This window comes from Balaenoptera acutorostrata, chromosome X (genome assembly GCF_949987535.1).
Source record: "Balaenoptera acutorostrata chromosome X, mBalAcu1.1, whole genome shotgun sequence".
In the NCBI taxonomy this organism is placed as follows: domain Eukaryota; kingdom Metazoa; phylum Chordata; class Mammalia; order Artiodactyla; family Balaenopteridae; genus Balaenoptera; species Balaenoptera acutorostrata.
Window position 1 is genome coordinate 8,157,919 of NC_080085.1, and position 23,749 is coordinate 8,181,667.

At 43.9% G+C, this 23,749-nt stretch overlaps 1 protein-coding gene across 4 annotated transcripts in view; it reads right to left on the reverse strand.

Annotated features, from left to right (window-relative positions):
* Positions 1–23,749, reverse strand: part of MID1 (midline 1) — a 381,356-nt gene that overhangs the window by 116,630 nt on the left and 240,977 nt on the right. For 2 of the 4 annotated variants that reach the window (XM_057538393.1, XM_057538392.1), the window contains exon 2: positions 10,979–11,694. In XM_057538393.1, the coding sequence (XP_057394376.1) occupies positions 10,979–11,638 (660 nt within the window). In that variant the 5' untranslated portion in view covers positions 11,639–11,694. Of the gene's footprint in view, positions 1–10,978; positions 11,695–21,617; positions 21,706–23,749 lie in introns of those variants that run through there. The other 2 variants (XM_007182029.2, XM_057538394.1) reach the window with 2 other exon arrangements.

Sequence of the window (23,749 nt, forward strand, 5' to 3'; positions counted from 1 at the left end):
TTCTTTTCTTTTTATAAATTTATTTATTTATATTTAGTTTTGGCTGCGTTGGGTCTTCGTTGCTGCGTGCGGGTTTTCTCTAGCTGTGGCGAGCGGGGGTCACGCTTCATTGCCGTGCGCGGGCTTCTCATTGTGGTGGCTTCTCTTGTTGCGGAGCACGGGCTCTAGGCGCGCGGGCTTCAGTAGTTGTGGCATGCGGGCTCAGTAGCTGTGGCTCACGGGCTCTAGCGCGCAGGCTCAGTAGTTGTGGCGCACGGGCTTAGTTGCTCCACCGCATGTGGGATCTTCCCGGACCAGGGCTCGAACCCGTGTCCCCTGCATTGGCAGGCGGATTCTTAACCACTGCGCCATCAGGGAAGCCCCTCTTTTCTTTTCTTTTCTTTTTTCTTTTCTTCTCTCCTCTCCTCTCTCTCTCTCTTTCTTTCTTTCAAAGCAGGATTTGACAAAGCAGATGGGGAAGAAGATTATTTATAAAGACACAAAGGGGGTAGAAGATTTTCAGGCTTTCCATATCGTTTCAGTAATAAGAAGCCAATCTACCCCCATGAATAAAACCTGTTATTTGCCTGACTGTTCTCCCCAACAAGCAGTAAAGGAAATACAAGGGAGGAGGGAGATGATGGCCACGTTGCTCTATCCATTCTGTGGCAATGGCACAGGACACCCAGGGCCGCTACAGTGGAGGGGCTGAAGGCCTCCCCCACCGTCTGCAAGCTCCGTCGCGTCAGAGCTTTCCTCCTCCCCCAGCCCCATCCAATACTGAAACCCCTCCTTCTTCCTATTCTAAGGGAGACAGCTGCTAACGCAGAGCCCAGGGCCGCCTTGCTCCATCCTTCGTTCACACACCCAAGGCAATCTACAACAAAAAGGAAAGCTGGCCAACTGAGCTTGTGATTGGTCCAGGCTGCCCGCCTGTCATGTCACCTATATTTGTCTCATCTGTCTTATCTGTGTCGAAATGTGACAGTCATGGCATAAACCCGAATGCCAGCTTCTCTTTCCTCGGAAACAGCTGGAGGTCCTCTGTCAACACCTGGGGTGCTGATTCCATCTGATAAACCAAGAACATGAAAGACTAGCTCGTCCCCCTGGACTTCAAAATGGTGCTTGTTTTTAAAGCCATTTCTTTCAGTCCACCGCTCACTGCTTCTTAAAAGTCCATTTTACTACTTAGCTTGGTTTAAAAAGAAGGACAAATCAAAGTTTCCACCCAATTATAATTCCCCAGAGGGTTGTTCAAAATTTCCCATGTCAGCCAGAAACACAAATAGACCCTATAACCACTGAGTAATTTATGATACTGTCAGGAAACCCACGATTGGATTACACCAATGAAGCCTTTATTGTAACAGTAAATGCCCAGATATAATAATACCTCATGTTCATGGAACGCTTACTATGTGCCAATCACAAGGCTAGGCACTTTACAAGCATTTTCTTTTTTGATGAGAAATGCAAAATGTATTCTCCTCTGTCAGCTTAAAAGCTATCCTCATGGGTAGGCAAAGTCCTTAAGTATCCTGCCCAAAAGTCTAAAACATAAAGTGAATTAAGTTTTAAGTGGATTTTGTAAGTGTATTGATAGTTTTATCAGATTTTTCCAGAATGTCACATACTGAGACTATATCCAATCTTTAGCTACATTCACTTCCTCAGGCCACTTGTGTCCTCTTTATTATTTTACCTATCCAGTGTCAAAAAATTTGCCAGCCTTTCTAAGAAGAACCTAATTTATGATTTGTCAATGATAGAGAATGAAAGAGAATTCTGAATATCACAGCCTTAAAAAATGAAATATTTAGTTAATGTAATTTCAGCAAATCCTGCTAGCTTTAACTTTGTAACTGATCAAGACGAATCGTGTTCTTTCAAAACTTTTCAACTTAAATTCAAACACCATGCACAAATAGATACTCCTCACTTAACATTTACCCACTTTATATATTTAAATACAATTAAGCAGTTAACTATATATTAAGACATTCAGGAAAAAATTACCCTATGAGGGAAATCGGTGAGCCCATGGAAGCTGCAAGGACAATTCATTAGTTTCCACACGAGTATCTCCTTTCCTCTGAGGTGTCCCCAAGGTCATCTGGGGGCCATCTGTGTGAACTCAGCTCCTGGCATGAGATCTGGCCCTTCAAGACAACCCAGTCTACGCTGGCTCAACTGGAGAAAATGTTGGCATGGAGATATCTTAAGGCAGCTTTTTTGGTGACCCTAGAGGCATCAACCACCATCAATGATGGTGGCCTACAGCCCGGCCAGCTGTGTGTGTAAAATCACTGAGTTAAGTCTCCGAACCTCAAAGGAACCACTTGAAAGGCAATGCACTGTTAGCTGGAGAAGAAGTAGCCGAAGAGACACAGAACAACTGGGCAGCAGGGGAACTGTGTTCTAGTCCTAGTTCCAAGTCCTCTCCCCAGGTGATGTGGGGTCACCCCTCTTAACCACTGTCAGCCCCAATTTCCTCATCTGCACAATGGGGATGAAAGAACATGACCTTCAAGGTTGCATCTGGCTCTAAAACATTCCTGAAGTCTGTGGTAGGCATTCAGAGGCTTGAACAGCAAACTCCTTATAAGTGGATCAAAAAGCCAGAAGAAATAAGCACACGTGGTCACCAGTATGTCGCTGCACTAGGGAAGCAGGAAAAGAATCACATTTATGTCTGGACCCAAGAGCCACTCATCAATGACCACTCCTATTTATCCTTGGTCTTCAAGGACAAGATACTGACTCACCTATTTGCATGTTTCTGTTGAGTGTGGGAGGTTTTGACCTATGACACTACTTCACTTTGCATATTAAAAAAGAGATCACAAAATCTAAAGTAATGTGAACATCTTTTCCCCCTTCTGTTTCTTCTGTGGACACAATGACCCTAATCTTTCTGATATCCTCATTTGATCTTGCCTTCAGAAAATCTACATGACATCAGCCTCTCTCACAAAAACAAAACTCCTTCAGTGTTATGCTATAAAGAAGAGGAAAAATGCCCCAAACCCTTAACCTGGCACTCAAAGACTCAAACTCTTCCCCCAACAAGACTCTTCTGACATCCTCCCTCCTGGCCGCTCCATCGGCACCCTGGGCTCTAGCCAGCATTGTCTAGAATCCCTAAGCTGTCTTGCGGATTCCTGCCAACAGGTCTCTGCTGGCCTCACTCCTGAGGAACGCCTTGCTCTTCTTCTTTGATGCATAATCCACCCATCTGTCAAGGTGGCTTAAAGCCCACCACCCTGAAGCACAGCTTCTTGTCTACTCAAACCCAGAGTTGGCTTTTCCTCCTCCGAATCCCAAAACACGCCTCTAACCCATCAATCCCGCACCTGTCCATCAACAAGCATTTACTCACTGTCATGCCCCCGCCCTTCGCCAGGTGCTTGAGACACAGAACTACAAAGCCCATGAAAGCAACAACGTGGACTCTTACCTCACACGCAAATAAGACAAGCACTGGTTAAAAAATAATTGGCAGGGCTTCCCTGGTGGCACAGTGGTTAAGAATCCGCCTGCCAATGCAGGGGACACGGGTTCGAGCCCTGGTCCGGGAAGATCCCGCATGCCGTGGAGCAACTAAGTCCGTGCACCACAACTACTGAGCCCGTGTGCCACAATTACTGAGCCCGCATGCCACAACTACTGAGCCCGCATGCCACAACTACTGAAGCCCACGCACCTAGAGCCTGTGCTCCACAACAAGAGAAGCCACCGCAATGAGAAGCCCGCTCACCGCAACGAAGAGTAGCTCCCGCTCGCCACCACTAGAGAAAGCCCACGCACAGCAACAAAGACCCAACACAGCCAAAAATAAATAAATAAAAATTAAAAAAGAAAAAAGAAAAAAAAATAATTGGCAGGTGGTCTGCCTCCAAATTCCACACCTTAACCATCATGCCATTCTAACCCCCTGGTTTCTTACAGTGTTTTTACGTTATAATATATTGCCAGGCGCAAGGCTGAGGGTTTACGTGAAACATTTTATCTTGTTTTCCCATGATTCTACGCAAGTAAGTACATTATTAGCCATGTTTTACAGAGGAACTTAAGCTAAGCAACACGTTCAAAAACTACATTTGTTTCCACAGCCATGTGACTAAAAGGTACCTTGCGTACTTGTCTGTGCATATCCCAGAACTCTCTGAGCTTCTCAAAAATGATTCCAATAACAATAAATCATCAGGCAATAAGACATTCCTATCCGCAGTTGAAGGAGGGAGAGGGGACTCCTCAGGGGGAATAGGCAGATGAGAAGGAGAGAGGAGAAAGATGGAGCCTTAAACTTACTGTTAAGAACATATCCTTAGAGATGTTTTCTTTTACTCCGTATATCATAAATAGTTTTGGTACCCAACTACGAAAATTAAAATATAGGTTTAACATATTTGACAAATATTTGGAAACTGTATTTCGTCACATGGGAAGTTTTAAAAAATATATTGCAGACTAAAGAAATGTTCCCACGAAATAAATACAAGCAGAATCACAATTTGAAGGGGCCAGTTGGAACTGGTGAGACCTCATATAACCAAAACATTTTGGAAGACATGTGTCTGACGTTCACCTATCCCCAGTGGCATCGTGTGACAAAATGTCATAAGGTATATCTACATGTTAGATTAAAATCTAGCCTAGAATTATTGTGAACTAGTCTGAAAAAAGATACAGGGGTTGCACAAGGGATGTGGTAAGTGGGAAAAATAAAAAAGAGTGACTGATACCAAACAATCTATGGTAAGTGGGAAAAATAAAAAAATAATGATACCAAACAATCTACGGACATCTAGTAAATTCAACATTGTTTTCTAATAAATAGCTTGGCAATGGTAGGTGTAATGGCCCTTATTCCAGGAAGCCTTTCTCCATCTCTCAGGTCTGGGGTTGGTGTCGTCCCTGCTTTGGGCAGCGAGCCTCCTTCCACCACCACCAGAGAAAATGTTTACCCACCGGCACTCTCTGCTAAACTTTAAGCTCCGTGAAGGAGAGAGACTGTTTCTGTTCATATTGCCTTCATTTATGCAGCATACATTAACTTACTTTTGCGTGACCTCTCAAAAAACCCCATATGTCAGGGCTTCCCTGGTGGCGCAGTGGTTAAGAATCCACCTGCCAATGCAGGGGACACAGGTTCAAGCCCTGGTCTGGGAAGATCCCACATGCCCCGGAGCAAATAAGCCCGTGCGCCACAACTACTGAACCTGCACTCTAGAGCCTGCGAGCCACAGCTACTGAGCCCGTGTGCCACAACTACTGAAGCCCGTGTGCCACAACTACTGAAGCCCGCACGCCTAGAGCCCGTGCTCCACAACAAGAGAAGCCACCGCAATGAGAAGCCCGCACACCACAACGAAGAGTAGACCCCGCTCGCCGCAACTAGAGAAAGCCCGCGCGCAGCAACGAACACCCAACGCAGCCATAAATAAATAAATAAATAAATAAATAAATAAATAAATAAAAACCCATATGTCAGATACGGTTAATGGGAGGATAAAGGAAATGGTAGGTATAATGGGTCTATCAAGTGTCCATCACATAGGAGCATAAAACAAAGGTGAGCTTTCTACAAGTGTTTGAGATCTAGTTTATCAAAATTCACACCATTAAATTTAAACCAATGAAATGCAGTACAGACCAAAATAATCATTCACATCCAGCTGGATAAAACATAATGTAATATCTGGCTGTGCTCTTATTTAGAGATTATCTTATAGAATTCTTTATCGTTTATGGATGAATATCTGCAATATTATTAGGAATGGAATTTAAGTTTTCATGTAGTGTTAACAGTTGATCATCAGTGAAGCAGCTGACAAGTACTTATTGGGAATTCATTACCTGCAAGACCCTGTGGTCAGTCTTAGGTGGGTGATGGGGCAGTGGGAGCCAAAGGTCTCTGCCTAACTTAGGGTGCCGAAATCCTTGAGGGGGACCTACCGTGTGTTCAACTGACTGGATAACTAGGTATACACTGGAGTGATTGTTACGGGTTGGATCGTGGCCCCTAAAATTTCATATGTTGAAGTCCTAATCCCGAATACTTCAGAATGGGACCTTATTTAGGAATAAGGTCATCATTGCAGCTCTAATTGGCTGTGATGAGGTCATACTGTAGTAAAGTTGGCCCTTAATCCAATATGACTGGTGTTCTTTTAAGAAGGGGAAATTTGGGACTTCCCTGGCGGTCCAGCAGTTAAGACTCTGTGCTTCCACTTCAGGGGGCCTGGGTTCCATCCCTGGTCGGGGAACTAAGATCCCGCATGCCTCGTGGCACGGCCAGAAAAAAGAAAAAATTATGCCAAGAAGGGGAAATCTGAACACAAAGACAAGCACACCGGGAGAATGCCATGTGAAGAGACACAGGGAGAAGATAGCCACCTACAACCCAAGGAGAGACGCCTGGAATCCATTCTTCCCTCACAGCCCTCAAAAGGAATCAACTCTGCTGACACCTTGATTTAGCACCTCTGGACCCCAGAACTGTAAGACAATACATTTCTTTCCTTTAGGCCACCTAGTTTGTGGTCCCTTGTTGTGGCAGTCATGGCAAATTCATATGGTGACAAACACTAAATTCTCACAGATGAAGGTTTCTCAACCTGGGCACTATTGGGATTTGGGACCAGACAACTCTATGTGGGAGCGCCCATCCTGCACCCTGTAGGATGTTGCAACCCTGGCCTCTATCCACATATGTATGCAACACACACACACACACACACACACACACACACACACACCCCCTTTCACTGGAACCTGCACTAAACCGGCTACTATTTTCAGAGAAGAAACAAGCTATAGAAGCTCTAAGGAGAAAGGAAAAAGTCTAGCTCAGTTTCTACTTACAACTTCCCCAATGGCAAATAAAGTACAAGACTTTAAAAAATATAGACCCTTATGATCTATAAATGAAGCTGAAGAGTGAAATCCCATGTCTTCACCTCCAGATGAGAAGGGCTACAGAGGAAGGCTGAGATTTAATTGGAAGCTTTATCAAACTATTATAAAATTATAACAGGATGATCCATTGAAAGGGGTATTTTACAAATAAACTCCCTCGGCCAACAGAAGGCCAATTAGAGTCAGAAAAGCAAAACAATGATTTGGAACTTCAGCTTCAGCTGACTTGAAGTCGGACTATGCTGAAATTGAAGGGCAAGGAAAGGTCAATTTTTCTTGGTTTGTGTATTTTTATAGGTGTAACTAGAGTAAAGAAACAAGAGCTGCAACACTGTATGCTGGAACAGAGGAAAAGAAATTACTGCATCGTAATTCCTTGAAAACTCCGGAATGCGTTCTATTAAATTCTCTTACATGTTATGTGGTTCGCAAATCAAACTTTTGATCCAAGTTTGGAGGACTGAGAGGCTTCTTAAAATTCAATCAAAATGATGTGAAACGGTGCACATTATGATATGCTCCATTTAGAGACTTATGCATTTGTCAGGAAGACTTTTCTCTTTTTATCTTAAAACAGAGTTCAGGAAGTGCTGGTTTAATTTTCTCTTTGCTTCAATATTTTAACAGTACTTCCCAATGCATAGTCTCTGAAAGCATTAGATTCCTGATGCTATTTCAAATGATGTGAAAGATTTTGCTTGCATGAATTCTACATGCTGGAATTTTTTAATGTTTTTTTCCTTTTGTGTCTAGAAAAAAAGGTGTAATGTACAAAAGTATATTCCAATCCTCTATATCAACACACGTATACTGAGAGCTCATGTGAGTAAAAAATGTCCCTCAAAGTTGAGTGTTATTGCAAGAAATAATTATTCTTCATAATCACTGCAGAATTCCCCCTCTTCAAATAATGGACTTTTACTAACAGAAGTAAAAAAAAACATTTTCAAACAGCAGACACCTGAATCCTTACATATTCAAATAAGTAAAACAAATCTATCATTTTATCAATGAAAGCATCCTCAAATTCCTACATGCTTTGTGTTTCCACATCATCACAAATCCATTTCTGTACGAGATGCTAAAGCCTCAGGAAAATACACTAAAAGAACACATTTACCTGATGAACCTAGGGGCAGGACAGGAATAAAGAGGCAGACGTAGAGAATGGACTTGAGGACACGGGGAGGGGGAAGGGTAAGCTGGGACGAAGTGAGAGAGCGGCATGGACATATATACACTACCAAACGTAAAATAGATAGCTAGTGGGAAGTAGCCGCACAGCACAGGGAGATCAGCTTGGTGCTCTGTGACCACCTAGAGGGGTGGGATAGGGAGGGTGGGAGGGAGACGCAAGAGGGAGGAGATATGAGGACATGTGTATACATATAACTGATTCACTGTGTTATACAGCAGAAACTAACACAACATTGTAAAGCAATTATACTCCAATAAAGACATTAAAAAAATGGTTAATAAACCAAAAGGAAAAAAAAACACATTTACTTTTTTCAGATCAAAGTAATTAACAAAAATACCCTGTCTTGGTTTTGGTCCTTTCAGTATGCTATTACTTTCTTCAAAAATTCAATGTTTATATTGTACTTAGGTTTTGAAGTGCCAGACAGCCAAATGTCATCTATTCTATGATTTTTAAAAAATTCTAACCTAAGTGGCATGTTTTAGAACAAACAGGCTATGCTAGCATGTTATTTGTTTAAATGTTCATAAGCACATTTTGTGAAATGGCTGTAAATAAATGCTTATAAGCATATTTTGTTGAGCGGCTATAAATGTGTTTTGGTGCACTGGGTGCTGTTTATATGCTTATATTTCTGGAATTAGAAGATAAAATCCACTAGATCATTAATTCTCAGGCCCTCCCGGTGACAGTATAAATGACCGCTAACCCATTGGCTTGATTAGACAAGTGTGCAGGGCTCATAATTGAAGAGTTTCATTTTCATCACAAAAAGGGCTAGGGCATGTAAGTGTCACCTCTTAAATTTGGAGATGTAAATAACTAAGAACTCCTCTGTGACGGTACACAAGTCATGAGAAGAACTCAAGGATCAGGTTTAAATATCAAGTCTGGGAGCTGCTGAATATGAAACCTCATTGTGGTGCTTTGACAAATGGCCATTACACGCAGTGTCAAGCCAATTAAAGGAACATTTTTTGAAAAAAAAACCGATCTGGCAGCTTTACGTTTCGGCAAGCAAAAACACCTAGGTCCTTGAAAACCAACTTATGGTTACCAAAGGGGAAAGGTGGTCATGGGGGGGTGATAAATGAGGAGTTCGGGATTAACATATACACACTACAATATATAAAATAGGTAACCAACAAGGGCGTACTGTATAGCACCAGGAACTCTACTCAATATTCTGTATTAACCTAAAAGGGAAAAGAATCTGAAAAAGAATATATATCACTGAATCACTCTGCTGTGCATCTGAAACTAACACAACATTGTAAATCAACTACACTTCAATTTTTAAAAAAAGGAAAAAAAACACCTATGTTCAATCATCCTAAACATTCTGTCCCCCCACCAAAAAAGGATGGAGGGATCACCTTGGTTTCTAAAATTTGATAGCCACAGCAATTTCTGAAGAATTTGTTTTAGCGGCACAATTCACACACGCACTGCCTTTGCTATTAAGAACTCCGGAGGTGTGTTTTTGGCTACCTTCGTGCACGACACTAGAAAACCAGTCAGCGTCTGTCTTCCCTTGTCTGTATCACCTCCATCCTCTGGCTCAGCTCCCTAAAGATGGTCTTATACTAGTCACCTCACTTTGAGTGAGGCATGCTGCCCAGGTGATGCTTTTGTTCCCCAAGTGACGTTTGGAAGCAAGGATTCACTTCGGCATGCCCAACTCCCTCAGCGTACCAAGAAACAGCCAAACCAAATCACAGATGTGGTCCGTTCATCCCAGCATCCCCCAAATAAACGACGTGGTCCTGGTAAACACAAGCCCCCATCAGCGCTGAGGAGAAGTGATAGGAACCATTTGTGAGACATGATGATGAGCTCTGAGCGGTAATACCTTTGATCATGTGATTCATTTTGTTTGCTCAACAACACAGTGTGTGTTTGTCCTGAGAGGAAGGACTTCAATATATATTTACGCAAAGCTCTTAATTTATACTTCCTTTCCTTTTAATTGGCATCTTGTTATCTAAAATTAGCTGGTGAACAGAGTAGACAGAGCGTCTCATGATCAGAGCAAACTCTCTCGGCTGAGTTTGCAATAATTAGACCCGCCATCGCCCGCAGATGAACAGACACCTGGAGGCCTGGCTTATTTCTTCCCTGGTGCCTTCTCTCCATATTTAGAGAGTGATTTTTAAAATCTGATGTATAGTCATATTAATTATCATTCCCTGAGGTGGAGTTTGGTTCCTAATTCATGTTAAAAGTGAAGTTCAAACATTCTTGCCTGTAACCTTATGGCATAAAAAGCCTCCACGAAAAGGAATTCTTTCGTGAAACCCGAGACGATCGGGACACTCTAGTTCACCAATACGCTGGATATCATTTACGCAAGGAATAAAAGGTCACATGTCCTCTAAAGTCCCACATTTGCTATAGGCATTCCTCCTTCTATTCTTCTGTTTGGGCAGTAACTAGATACAGGTACGATGCAAGTGAAATGAGTTTTCCCTGATGAGTAAGGAAAATAAACGCCCCCAAAATGCCCAAACCCAGATTTCATCTGCCATTCCTTCTCACGCGCGCACGCTCGCTCTCTCGCTCCCTCGCTCTCTCTCTCTCTCTCTCGCTCTCTCGCTCTCGCTCTCTCTCAACTGCAAGGATTGAAAATGATCCAGATTTTTCCGAATTCGCCCTCACCTTGACAACGCTAACATTACAAGCAGCAGTCAACTTTTCCAAGATACCCTTATTGTGTAACATGGCTAGGCTGCCAAAAGGACGTGCTATAACGAATCAGATAACAAAGGCGAAGAGTAAACCTTCACCTGCCACGTAGCTAGCAGTAAATATACTTTTTCTTTCCATGACATTTGCTGGCAGAAAGGGGTTTGGCTTAAGGCGGATCGGACTAACCTTCAATTTGTCATAGCGCTCACTCAAAGCTGCCACCTGATGGTCTCGGTGCCGCCCGACCAGTTTACACAAGGCACAGATTAACTGGTCATCGGTCACGCAGTACATATTCACCTTCTCAACCTCGTGCTCCAGGCACATTAGCCCCCGGATGTGCGAGTCCGGGATGGGCTCAATCAGACGGTGGCCTGTGAAGGGCTTCTTGTTCGGGTGAGTGGCTTTCAGGCACTCGTCACAGTAGGACACTTCACAAGTGACACAGGTCTTCACGGCGTCTTGGGCAGGATCCTGGTCACAGAACTGGCAGAGGACTTTCTCGGCCGAAGTCATGCTGTTGGCGTCGAACGGCCGCTCCCGGCGGGTCTCGCTGGGGGAATTGGGCCCGCTCACCGAAGCTTTCTGGAACCTGTCGATGATGTTCTGCAGGGTGACGTTGCGCTTGAGCCCGTCTAGACCTCGCTGGCTGAGTGTGATGACATGTCGGCAGGTGGGGCACTGGAAGGCAGTGACGGACTCCACGGACTCGTTGGTGGCGCAGTGTGACACCAGGATGCGGTGGGCGCAGCTGAAGCAGAGGCTGTGTGCGCAGGGGAGCAGGAGAGGGTCCTCAAAGAGCTCCAGACAAATAGGGCAGGTCAGCTCCGACTCCAGTGTTTCCATCTTCAGGCAAAGCTCTCCTGGGTCATCAGCAAAATCCAAGGAAGCTGATCAGCTATCTGGAAACAGAACGTAAGATTTGATTAGGCGCGAGGGGGTCAGCCATGGGGGGCTGTCAGCTTTGAACACATCTCAGAATAATTCCCAACACAGGTCACGGAAGGGTAAATGTGTGTACATTCCAAATAATTCTCTCTCTATTCACTGGGGAAATGCGGGGTGTGGGGAAACACCCTAAGCCAGCAGACCAGCTAACATTTCCTCAAGGTTCCCGTCACTGAAAGCAGCATTTTTTTTTTTTTTTTTTGCAATTTTGTTCTTTAAAGGATCTCACTCCAAACTGGCAAGTTCTTGAAACTGTAATTTCCATATCTAATCACAATAATCCTACTGTGTCACGGCCAAGTTTTCCTTGCGTTGAAAATGAAAATGTAGAAACATTAATTAATGAACTATGGAGTCTTTCATAACTTTGAATTTATGAACTTACAGGTTAAGTATATGTGTTTTAAGGCCCTCTACTCTGTGATACCGAACCAGGCTTCAGAGAAGGAGAAAGGCACTTACTGTAGAAATGGGCATGAAATGTGTATGAAATCAAACACGTGATTTCAGGGGTAATGATAACGCTTCAGCAGGGGATGTCAGCTTCCAAAATACATTCCCGAGAAAAAACAGTGACTTTCACAAAGATGACTGTGATAGAGGCAACGTTTCTGGCATGCGTTTGTTACTCTTCTGAATAATTCTATTGTTTAATCCAGCAGTGGGACGTGGGTGGGCAGAGGGAAGCAAAGAAAAATATCTGGGGGCCTTTTCAGCGGCTGCGGTGAGCTTGGGGACCAATGACTAAATAACGACATAGTTCATTAGAACAAGGATTTTCGTGGCTACAATATTCATTTGCTAAGTTGTAACAGTGGGGACGATTACAGTTGAGAAAGCAGTTGAAGGTAGTCGCACTCGTCCGAGGAGATTTACAAGGGCTGCCGACGGACCCTGCACAGCCCTCCCGGCCTGAAATCTCCCATCAAGGGCTTGTCACTGTCGCCAGCGACAGGCCAGGCTAGCAGGAGGTCCAGCCTCACACTCAGAGCCACGTTGGCCCGGGCACGACCTCCGGCAGCTTTGTTGCTCCAGGCGGCCTTCGGGTGGCCCAGCTGCACGCTCCCCTTGCCGGGAAGACTTGCTGCTTTTGTGAACTCTCGCCTGCCTCCCCTTCCAAAATGGGAGGGCGAAGAATCCCACATAAACCCCTGCTCATTAAGAGGGAAGAGGCCTTATGCTCATTAGCAGGCCTGGGAACCAAGCCTCTTTGAACCTTCTCCCTTTCAAGGCCATTAGCAGAGGTCTGCGCAACGGTGACGGGCATATTAGACGCAGCCCACTGAGGGCTGTGGGAGAATCGTGCAGTTCACCCAGTAGATGCAAGGTTCAAATCACACTCCGGGAGGGTTTTCTCAGCCTGATTCATAGGAAGGCTTCACATCCAAAGCTATGCTTAGTGATTCTGACAATCAGCCTTTCTGTATTCACACCTCCATTTATTTACAAAATTCGCAATTTCTAGAATGCCCTGACCCTCTCTGAAATAGCATCCCTCAGAAATACCATGGGGTGCTTTGGTTAAACTAATGCTCATCTTGCTATCAACTGAACTGGTAAGTGATCATTAAAGTGTAAAGTATGTGCTAAGCTTGTTAAAAATTAAAGAGCTGCTGGCTTCATAGAAGCCTGGCATCTTAAAGACCTCTCCAGCCATCCGCTAATGTTAACTACATAAGAAAGGATAAATGGGCAGCTGAGATTTGAAATATTAAAGCTTTCTCATCTTTCCACAACCTACAATGGAAACCCCAGGGCTGCTGTTGTGAGAAACTTACCATCCCCGCTTGTTCCCGGCCAACCCTTCCTGCAGATAGCTTGGAAGAAATGGAAAGGTTTTACCCATTAATCATCATTTTGGTTCATCATGGAAAAACAGAATTCTCTCTACATCAAATTTCTTCTCACTTCCCATCAGAAGCATGTAAAGGAAAAAGGTAGCCCCTGTGGTCTGCTTCGTTCTCAGGTGAAACAAAAACACCTACCGATGGATCTCAACAGGGGGCTGAGCCTCAACTATGTCTGGAGAGTTTTGACGATTGTATTTTTCGGCAGGTGCCAGAACTCCATCCCAGAGCGGTGCAATCAGAATTTCTAGAGGCGATTACACTGCCGACCCCGATGGAAATGCTGACATTTTATTCAAGAGACATTTACCGAATGCCAGGCACTGAGCTGGCTCGAGAAGCCAGATTCTGGCCTCCTCCTCATCCCCTTTCTATGATCATGGACCAAGCCAACGAACATCCTCTCCTACCTGGATGATCGCAGTATTTTTTCTAAATGGTCTCCTGGCTTCTGCTCACTCTTGCCTCCCCCACCCCTGCCGCCCATAGCCTATCCTCCATTCAGAAGCCAGAGCCTGTTAAAACACGACAGAGCCTGCCTCGCCTCTGCTCTACCCTCCAGGGGTTTCCCATCTCACTCAGGGAGAAATTCACCAGAATAAAACCAGCCCCAGAAAACACAGACTCAGACAGTGACCTCATTTCCTCCCATGCTACCCCTTGTTCTGCTCTGGGCACATGGTCTCCTTGTGATTCCTCAAGCACGCCACGCACGTCCTGTCTCCCCTTGGCAAGGTCGTTGGAGTGACTCTCCGCTCCGATGTCACCTTCTCTGTGAGCCCACATGAAAGCAATTCCCCTAAGACCACCACGACCACCCAGCCACCCATCGCGGCAACCCTTCTTCCCCCATCTCGGTTTGTTTTCTTCTATGACGTTCATCGCCGACATAGTCTATTAGTTTGTTCACTGCTCCGTCTCTCCCCATGGCCCCAGCATTAGAATATCAGCTCTACGAGAGCAGAGACTTCGCTTTGCTCTTTGAGGGATGTACAGCCAGCACCGGGAACACCGCCTCGCACACAGTAAGACTCGGACATTCGTTGGTTGAGTTAATACAAAGTACTGATGTTGGGGACGAAACCAAAAAGAATAAAACATAACCCTTGCTTTCAAGAATCTCTCAAAAATATGAGAACAGAGGTCAGCAAAGTTTTTCTACCAAGGCCAAGACAGTAAATATTTTTGGCATTGCAGGTCAGACAGTCTCTGTTGCAACTACTCAATTTTGCCACTGTAGCACGCAAAAGCAGTCATACACATTACAGAAATGAAAGATCGTGGCTGTCCGATGGAACTGTATTTACAAAAGCAGGTAGCAAGCTGGATTTGGCGTGCGGATCTTATTCTGCTGACCCATGTTTCAGAAGAGAGGAACATGTCCAGCCAGCCAAAAAGAGAAATGAAAAGCACTCTCAAAGAAGTATGAATAAAATGCTGCGCAGGCAACAATGGCCACACTGGGAGAGTAAGACTTCGACAAGCATGTACAAGTTTCGAGTGCTAACGGGAAATGCCATGCGATGGGATTTCACCCTGACATCAATGGACACGATGTGAGTCAAGTGCTCAGGGGCAATTTACGTAAGAATGATTTAATAGCAGCTGCTCAGAACTGGATCTTTTTTCTTTTATTGCCCTAGCATTGGCGTGGCGCTTTATGCAAGTGTCTATGCTGTAAATGTTGGTTAATTATATTAAGTGATGACAAAATATCGAGATGCAAAGTGAGGTTCAGCCAATTTTCTGAACCTTTGGCCTCTGTGCTGCCAGAAAGGAAGGGATTTTGATTTGATATCTACAGCGGATCTCATTTTTACTACTTTTATCCAGATTTTGCCATGGTAGCGATATTCTTGTTAAACTACTCAACGATAAATTACTACCAAGCATGCATGCCATTCTCCCACCTTAAAAAAAAAATAGCATGGTTTATTTTCTAGCTTTAACATCTTTTTTTGAGAAATGAAAATGACATTCATTCTGTCACCAAATACTGAAGTCCCTCTAGGTGCTGAGTCCTGGGACAAGCAATGGTAACACCTGCCCCGCCTCCTCACAGCGATCTTATGGTCTATCAGGGGAGAGAACATACAAACAAATGGTTTTCCAAGATGACAAAAGACACACGCCAAAGACTGGGGGAGAAGAGAATGGGGAAGCTTCCTGAAGGAGGGCAACATGCAAGTGGGTTTTAAAGATGAACAGGGGTTTCACCAAGCACATAGAGGTGTGAGAGTAGGGGCAGATTGTGTGCCAAATGTTATCTTTTTCTTTTCTGAACTCCTGTAATTTAATTTCCAGGCCTCCGATTAAGAGAGAGAGAGAGAGAGAGAGAGAGAGAGAGAGAGAGAGAGAGAGAGAGAGAGAGAGAGAGAGAGAGAGAGAGAGAGAGAGAGTGGGAGAGATTCTTAGCTTTCACTACAATGGAAGGAAATCACACGTGCATATCATTGTCAGGAAATGCTATAGCTCAACATTTTTCTGAATGGGCTGATTGGTTCTCATTCAGAGGAGGATGTCGGTCATCATGGGAAGCCTTGCAACAAACTGGGGACGGAAACAATTCGCAGCTCACACCTCTACTCATCCACCGTTTGAGGTTCAGAACAGGGCACAGAACAGTGAATGAAAGGAGAGAGTTGCGTGGGTGGCCAGATAATGCAGGATGATCTGCAGCTCTGCTATTAGCTGTGTGTCCCTGGGTGAGTGTCCGCAGATGTTCCCTCCAATTCACTCCAATCACATCCCTCAGCAGCAAAGTCTTTGGGCACAGGATGCAGTTAAGCTCTGGATGCTGGAAAGCACTGGGCACCAGACATCTTTTCAAGAAACTTTCTTATACATTCAAGACATCGAAGGAAAGCACTTCTTTAAAATGGAAACTGAGTAAATGGATATTTATTTTCCACACCTCTCCCTTGCTCCTTTACCTCCACTCCCACCCCTCATTCTGTGTAGCACTGAGATCGGGCTTTTCTGATTTTCCTCTCTCTCCTCCAGCTAATAAGCAAAGCCTAGGTGTTTTCGAAAGGGCCAGCCAGCCTTCCATCAAATAGCCATCCAGGCTGATCCACGTACTGCCTTCTCTGACGCCTAGGCTCATGTCTTGCAGCGCCATCTCTTCTCAGAATCCCAGTTCAGCACTGACAGTACTTTGCTTCGTTTACCGTAAGCCCTTCAACTCAGAGCGTGCATCTCATGGGACTCATCAGCTTCCCTCCCAAACCCATCTGCCTTCCAGGCCTCCTGGTATCTCCTCATGGTGCTTCCATTCTCCTGATTGGCACAAGTCAGAGACCCGCCTCATTTTCTACTCCCCCCTTTCTGGGGCAGGCAGAATAACGGCCCCCCCCTCCAAGGCTGGCCACATCCTAATACCTGACAACACCTGTGGATGTTTTACGTTCCAAGGCAAAGGGGAGTTCAGGTTGCAGATGGATTTAAGGTTGTCAAGCAGCAGACCTTGAGACAAGGGGATTAGCCTGGATCTTCCAGGTGGACTCAATGTAATCACGAGGGTCTTTAAATATGGAAATGGGAGGCGAAAGAGTAGAGTCAGATGATGCCATGTGAAAAAGACTTGACAAGCTACTGCTGGTTTTGAATATAGAAGGAGGCCACAAGCCAAGGAATGTGAGAAGCCTCCAGAAGCTAGAGAAGGTAGACAAACAGATTATCCTCTAGAGTCTCCAAAAGGAATACAGCCCTGCAGATACCTTGATGATAGCCCAGTGAGACCAGTGTCAGACTGATGACCCCCAGTGCTGTTTAAAGCCATCAAGTTTGTGGTAATTTGTTACAGAATCAATCGGAAACTGTACACTCTCCTTCCCCCAAATCCAAACCATTAGCCAAGACACGTAAATGTCAAACCTTAGTAGTTCTTTGACTGGTTTCTCTGTTCTCACCGCCTCCGTGTTGATCTAGATCTTTACTGCATTCCAAGACTACTGCCAAAAACAAACGAACAAACAAAAACCAAAAAAAAAACCCACACAAAAATATCCCCTAATTTGATTTATTACCTCCAATCTTTCGTCTTTCAGTTTCATCTTTGCAACATGCTTCCGGCATCATAACTTTTTCTGGTCACTTCTCTTAAAGGCTCAAAACACTGAGCAGCTCCCTGCTGCCCAAAGTATGAGTCCTGACATCTGATCTCCTTTTTCAAAGCCTTGCCCAACTTTCTCCCAAACTGCTTCTTTAACCTTACTCCCTATCACTCACCTCCTGTACCAGAGACCCAGTAAACGGGACCATTTTCTGCTCTTAGCAATTGCCCTTGCTTTTCTTCCTAGCACAAATCATTTTCACCCTTGTGAGTTTTTTGTTTTTTTTTTTTGGTTTCATGTTCATTTTCTTGTTTTTTTAAAATGACAGCCGAACCTCCTAGAAGCCCAAAGAGCCCTGGCCACTATTGTATTTGGGGATTTCATACTAAACAAAGAAGAAATGTTTTAAAAGATGGCTCTAAATAGTGTGACATGTCTGACATGTTTACAATTAGCCAAGTAAAGCTTTTAGCTGAAAAACACAAAACAAAATAACTACCCTATTCACAAAATAACTAAAATATTTATTTGAAAATAGTATGTCTTAGTACACAACAGAGTGATCAGTAATGAGACTCAGGTTTAAAGTTATATGAGTCATCTTCTTTCATCATTCACTCAATAGAATCAGATTAGCTCTGGGACCGATACAGGCAGGCATGTGTGAGCACAAACACGAAATCTCATATAGAGGTAACATTCATAGTCAAAACTTGAGACCAACAGAAAGACTGCGGGAGAGCTAGCGGTGAGGGCTGTAAGGGGTGACAGCACCTTGGCACCCAGGTGATGGTGAAGGTGATCTGGCTGATCCAGCTGCCTGGGCAGATGCCCCCTTGCTCCCTCTGGGCTCTAGGTACCATCATCCTGAGCTAGCACTCATCCCAGGAGGAGGACTTTCCCGGAGGGAGAAGGGCTTTCTTTTGTCCAAGGTACAGGATACGGAAGGAAACAAATTGGAGGAGAAAGTTCCCAGTGGAAAAGGAAGGACATTGGGACTTAAAGAGTTCAGCCACCCTTGCCACCATCCTGCTCGGTAGCTCATTTTAGAATTGCACAACTTTATTGCTTGGAGTCTCTCCTGACTTCTGCTATGACTTAATGAAGATAACCTGCATCTTGAAGAAACATCTAGGACCCCTGTGAGGATGGCATGCATTGCAAGCTTTAATCCATGGTCAAAGTCAATGAGCAGACTTTCCAGTTCAAAACCCCAGTAGTATGGAAATTTTTTACCCATATAATCAAGAAGTGACCAAGGATTACAAATCTCCAGACCAAGTGCATTCTATGAATTCAATCACCCAACTAGGATAAGGAGATATTCAATTGTCAGCAGGTCATCCCCGCGTTTTTTTATTCCAAATTTCTCTTAATGGAGACGTTGACGTTTTAATCATAAGGTAAATCCATCTCTCACTGCTTCCCTACAATGTATTCTATGTCATGTCTGCATACTCCATCAACAATATTAATTTTTCTAATTGGGAGTATATGAAAAAGAACATGCATTCTAGCCACCTATAATTTTACTTTCAGTCCCTCACTTTGTAAGCTCTGGAAACCATCGCTATGAGGGAAATTAATGTCACTGGACCAAGGAATAAACTTGGATACCGACACTGGGTGGCCTGTGGTCAACTGTCGATATCAGGTGGCCCTCAGCCGCTGCCCGGGTGATTCCCAAGGACTTCCTCCCTTCCCCCCCCCCGCCACATCCTCTGGAGTATGGAAACTAAGCTGGATGTTAACCAAAACATACGTTTTACCAAAACATAACTGAGATTGCAAACACCGTCAAAACTGCACGTTACACCAAGCCCCATAAAAATGGTTTGGTAAAAGCAATTCCTAAAAGTGTTGTGAAAATGAGACAGCGTCAGAAATGCTATGCATACATTTAATTCTTTAAGAATTCTTTTAAATTTCAGAAACAGGATCAAGTCAATTTCCTACCCTCTCTCCTCACATGAGTAATTAAGGTTGAGTGGACTTAACTGCCGTCTGGATTTTTGCTATGAGATTATCTCTATTACAGAGCCACAGGTGGAGTATTTTTTTTTAAGGACTGTGGAACAATGTTTTTGTCTTGGATCGGCAAAAATACAGACTGTCAGAGGACTAAATACTTGGAAACTGGGAAACACTGGAATTGAACCTCAGTTGGTGAGGCAGGGTTTGCAACAGAGACTAAACTCAGAAAGGACGTGGTCTCATCTCAGAAAAATATAATCTCCAAACCCCAAACATGACCTAACAGAAACTCAGTAAAAACTGGGTGCTACACCCCAGATGAATTCACCAGAAATCGAGTATTTTAAAAAACAGAATAGGGCTTCCCTGGTGGCACAGTGGCTAAGAATCCACCTGCCAATACAGGGGACACGGGTTCAAGCCCTGGCCGGGGAAGATCCCACATGCCGCGGAGCAACTAAACCCATGCGCCACAACTACTGAGCCTGTGCTCTAGAGCCCACGAGCCACAACTACTGAGCCCACGTGCCACAACTACTGAAGCCCGTGCGCCTAGAACCCGTGCTCCGCAACAAGAGAAGCCACCACAATAAGTCCGCGCACTACAACGAAGAGTAGCTCCCCGCTCGCCGCAACTATAGAAAGCCCGCGCACAGCAACGAAGACCCAACACAGCCCAAAACAAAAACAAATAAATAAATAAATTTATTTTTTAAAAAAACAACATAATACAAGCACTCAATGTCTGCACATTCAACCCTGGTTTAGTATTTAACTTTGAGTTATAAAAACCACACAATAAAAATACTACCAGAATGCTAACTTTACTGATCCTGGCTGATTTGAGAAGCAGGTGAGTCAGTAAATGCACAATAAAACAGAGCCATGGGATGATGGAAAGAGGGGCAAGGGAGATTCAATTAAATTTAATGGCATTCTGAAAGACTAGAAATTGAAACCACCACATAGGCTATATCCCACCCCAAATTACGGCAGAGAACAGTCAAAATGCAAAAGGGCTCTTAAAGCAACAGTATAAATAACACATGGAATAGGAACAGGTGAAAAAAGAAGTGATCCCGTAACATTCTATAGGTAATGCCTCTGAAATATCACTGTTGTTGACCTCCGACCATCAGCACACTCAAATTCATTCACTTCATTATGAGAGACGAGTAAAAAATTTCTGCCAACCAAGTTGTAGGAGACCAGAGGGACTGATGGGGAAAAAAAGGGACAAGCATATAAGCACGGAGGCACTAGCCTCAAGTTTGAAAATAACTAATGAGTACAAGAGATATTTTTAATCGCTTGTCATTTCATCTGTATTCTAAGGAGTGCTGAAGTTCAAATGTTTTACCTGATACCTGAACTGAGAACCAGGAAAGACTTTTAATTTCACCCAACACCCACCTGGTGGAATTCATGCAAATTGAATTAAACTGTTCACAAACCCTTTCCTGTCCTTCCACATCTGTCTGGAACATGCTCATTTTTAAATAATTGGATCTCTAGGACATTCTTTAAAATAATCACATACTCTCTTGCCCATGCAACCTGATTAATAATGAATGAACATTCCTGAAAAGAATCACTTGGAAGCCTGGCAGATGTCTTTAGGGATATGAAACCTTTAATGATAAGAATTAAGGAGAAATGGGAGCTAGGTCACACTGTCTGGTTATTTTAATTGAAACCCCCAGTCTTCCAAATTTACTTAACAGAATGCTTAAATACACCTTCTGGAGTTCATTTATACCAGCAGACAAGCAAAAAGACACAAATGACGACGGAAAAAAGCAATCCTGATTTCTGGAGGAACAGCTGCCCGATTCTGCCCTGTCTTAACAGTGAAGAAACCCCTTCAACAGTCTCAGAGACGCAATTTGTTCTACTGAAAGACGGATAAACAGGTTAAAAACAGCAAACAGAACATTTGTCCTTAAGACTTCTTTTAGCATCTCTCCAGATTCTTACAAAAAGATTGCCTTGAATACCCACCAATGGACTGCACCCTAGTTCTTTTTGAAGAAACATCGCCGTAGGCAGAGGATGGGGACCCACGAAAGGACAGACAGGCCACCGAGACCAGATGGTGGGTGGCAGGCAGTGCTGGAGCGGTCCTGTGTGTCTGTGAGAGCGTCAACAGTGAAACACAACAGGAAAATCGACGCGACAATTCCAGGAAGGCCAGCTCCACCTCATCCACCCTGCCAGGGTTGCTGAGTTGAAGAATCAAAACTCCCTCTTGCTTTCTAACTGCCTTTTCCTCGGACCCTGCCGTGGCTTCCCTGGGCCCCGGCCCACTCAGTGCTCATGTGAACCAAGTGAAAAGGCAGCTCGGGTCAGGTCAACACCCACTGCCTCGTCTCCCCCTCCCCGAAATCATGACTTGGCACCAGGACCTCTACCCTCACTGCTCACAGGGACCAGCAGCGGGTCAGTGTCCTACAGCTGAGCGCCGGATGCCAGCTTTCCACACTGCCAACGGGAGCCGTCCCACCCCAGCTCCCGGGGTCACCAACGGGCACTGGCTTCCCTTGCGTTTTGATCCTTTCGGCCTCCTCCTGAGCACATGATCACATTATGCTCTGGAGGCTGCTTTGTTTTTTTTTTTTTAAATACTATACTTATTATTTTGCATCTATCTTCGGAATTTAAATATACCATCTAGGAGTTTTTTTTAACGCTACGTCAGGAAGCATGACCTCTTGTAGAGACACAATAAAGCAGAGTCATTGTTTCTTTGAGAAAGAGAGATCTAAATTGCAATCTGTCTTCCTGAGAAACAACTGAAAATATACATATGAAATATACATGCATGTCTATACACCCACAAGCAAGCTTTACATATATACACTACATATATGTAGATATCATGTACACATATATAGACATATCATATGTATATATGTACATATAATACAAGCATAAACACACACAAACACACAAAGCAAATCTGTGATGGGTGTCCCAAATTTCAGTCTCCAGAATGGCAAAGAAAGAGTGAATCGAGAATGGAAAGTAATCTTTTAAGAACTGATTGTCTGAAGGAAGAAAGGGAAGTAGTCTTCCTCAAAGCAAAAAAAAAAAAAAAAAACCTGCCCTGCGCTGCAGTTCTTTCAAGGATGTTGCTTATCACACTGCACAAGGCAAAAAATTGCAACTAAAGTAAACCATCAGAAAAGTGTAAAAAAAACAAAAAACCAAAAACATTTAAAAACCCACACTGCTTGCGAACCTGCACAATTCGATTTGTAAACCAGACATTTGGACTCCACCAAAGGTGTTTAAAGAACATTTTTTTTTAACTTTAAAGAACATTCTTGATACAGGGCCAGCAGGAGGCAAGAACAGCTTCCCCGTGTCACCTGGTTCGCATGTTGTGACACCTACTTTCATGCCACTGCAACCCCTCATGGTAAACCAAAGCACGCCTCTCGTGTTTGGACATAAAAATGCAAACATACATTTTCTTGACTTGTGTCTCTACTAATCATAATTTCATTTGTCTTTTAACAATAAAAAACGGGGTTACTCAATTTCACCGACAGATGACCTCCCTAAGAAGTTCTTACTGTCCATGGAAGGGACACACATACATCATCCAATAGAACAAAAGAACTGTTCATCAAGAGATCTGAAAGCACCGCTTTTGTTAAAACAACGTTAAAATTGTCAAGACTTCTCCAAGACATTTTGGCGTTGTTGTGGGAAAATTAGCCCGAAACATCAGGAAACATTTACTCTGCCCCTCAAAAGCCAAAGAAAATGATAAACAACAACAAACTCTATCATCTTCTAGAGAGCATAATCTGACCACCTCAACAGGAAATTTCCCACTGTCAGGGGGTCTCCGACATTTCATAGCTTTTAGAATTTATGTTAAGAAAGAAAGCATCCGGTTTTAAAGACAAATGGAACCTATTTTACACTAAATTGAAAATGACTGATGTTTTCCAGGACTATGCTGTACCGGGTGTCAGGCAAGAATTTGGTTCTGAAGGCCGTGAGAGCAGACTTGAAAGAGAAGGAAGGGAGTGAGAATGTGTCACATCTAGTCTCCTGACAAAAATCTAAATCGAACCTTCTGGAAGAGCAGGCCCAACAGCATGGTGGTGGCAGAAATGGAG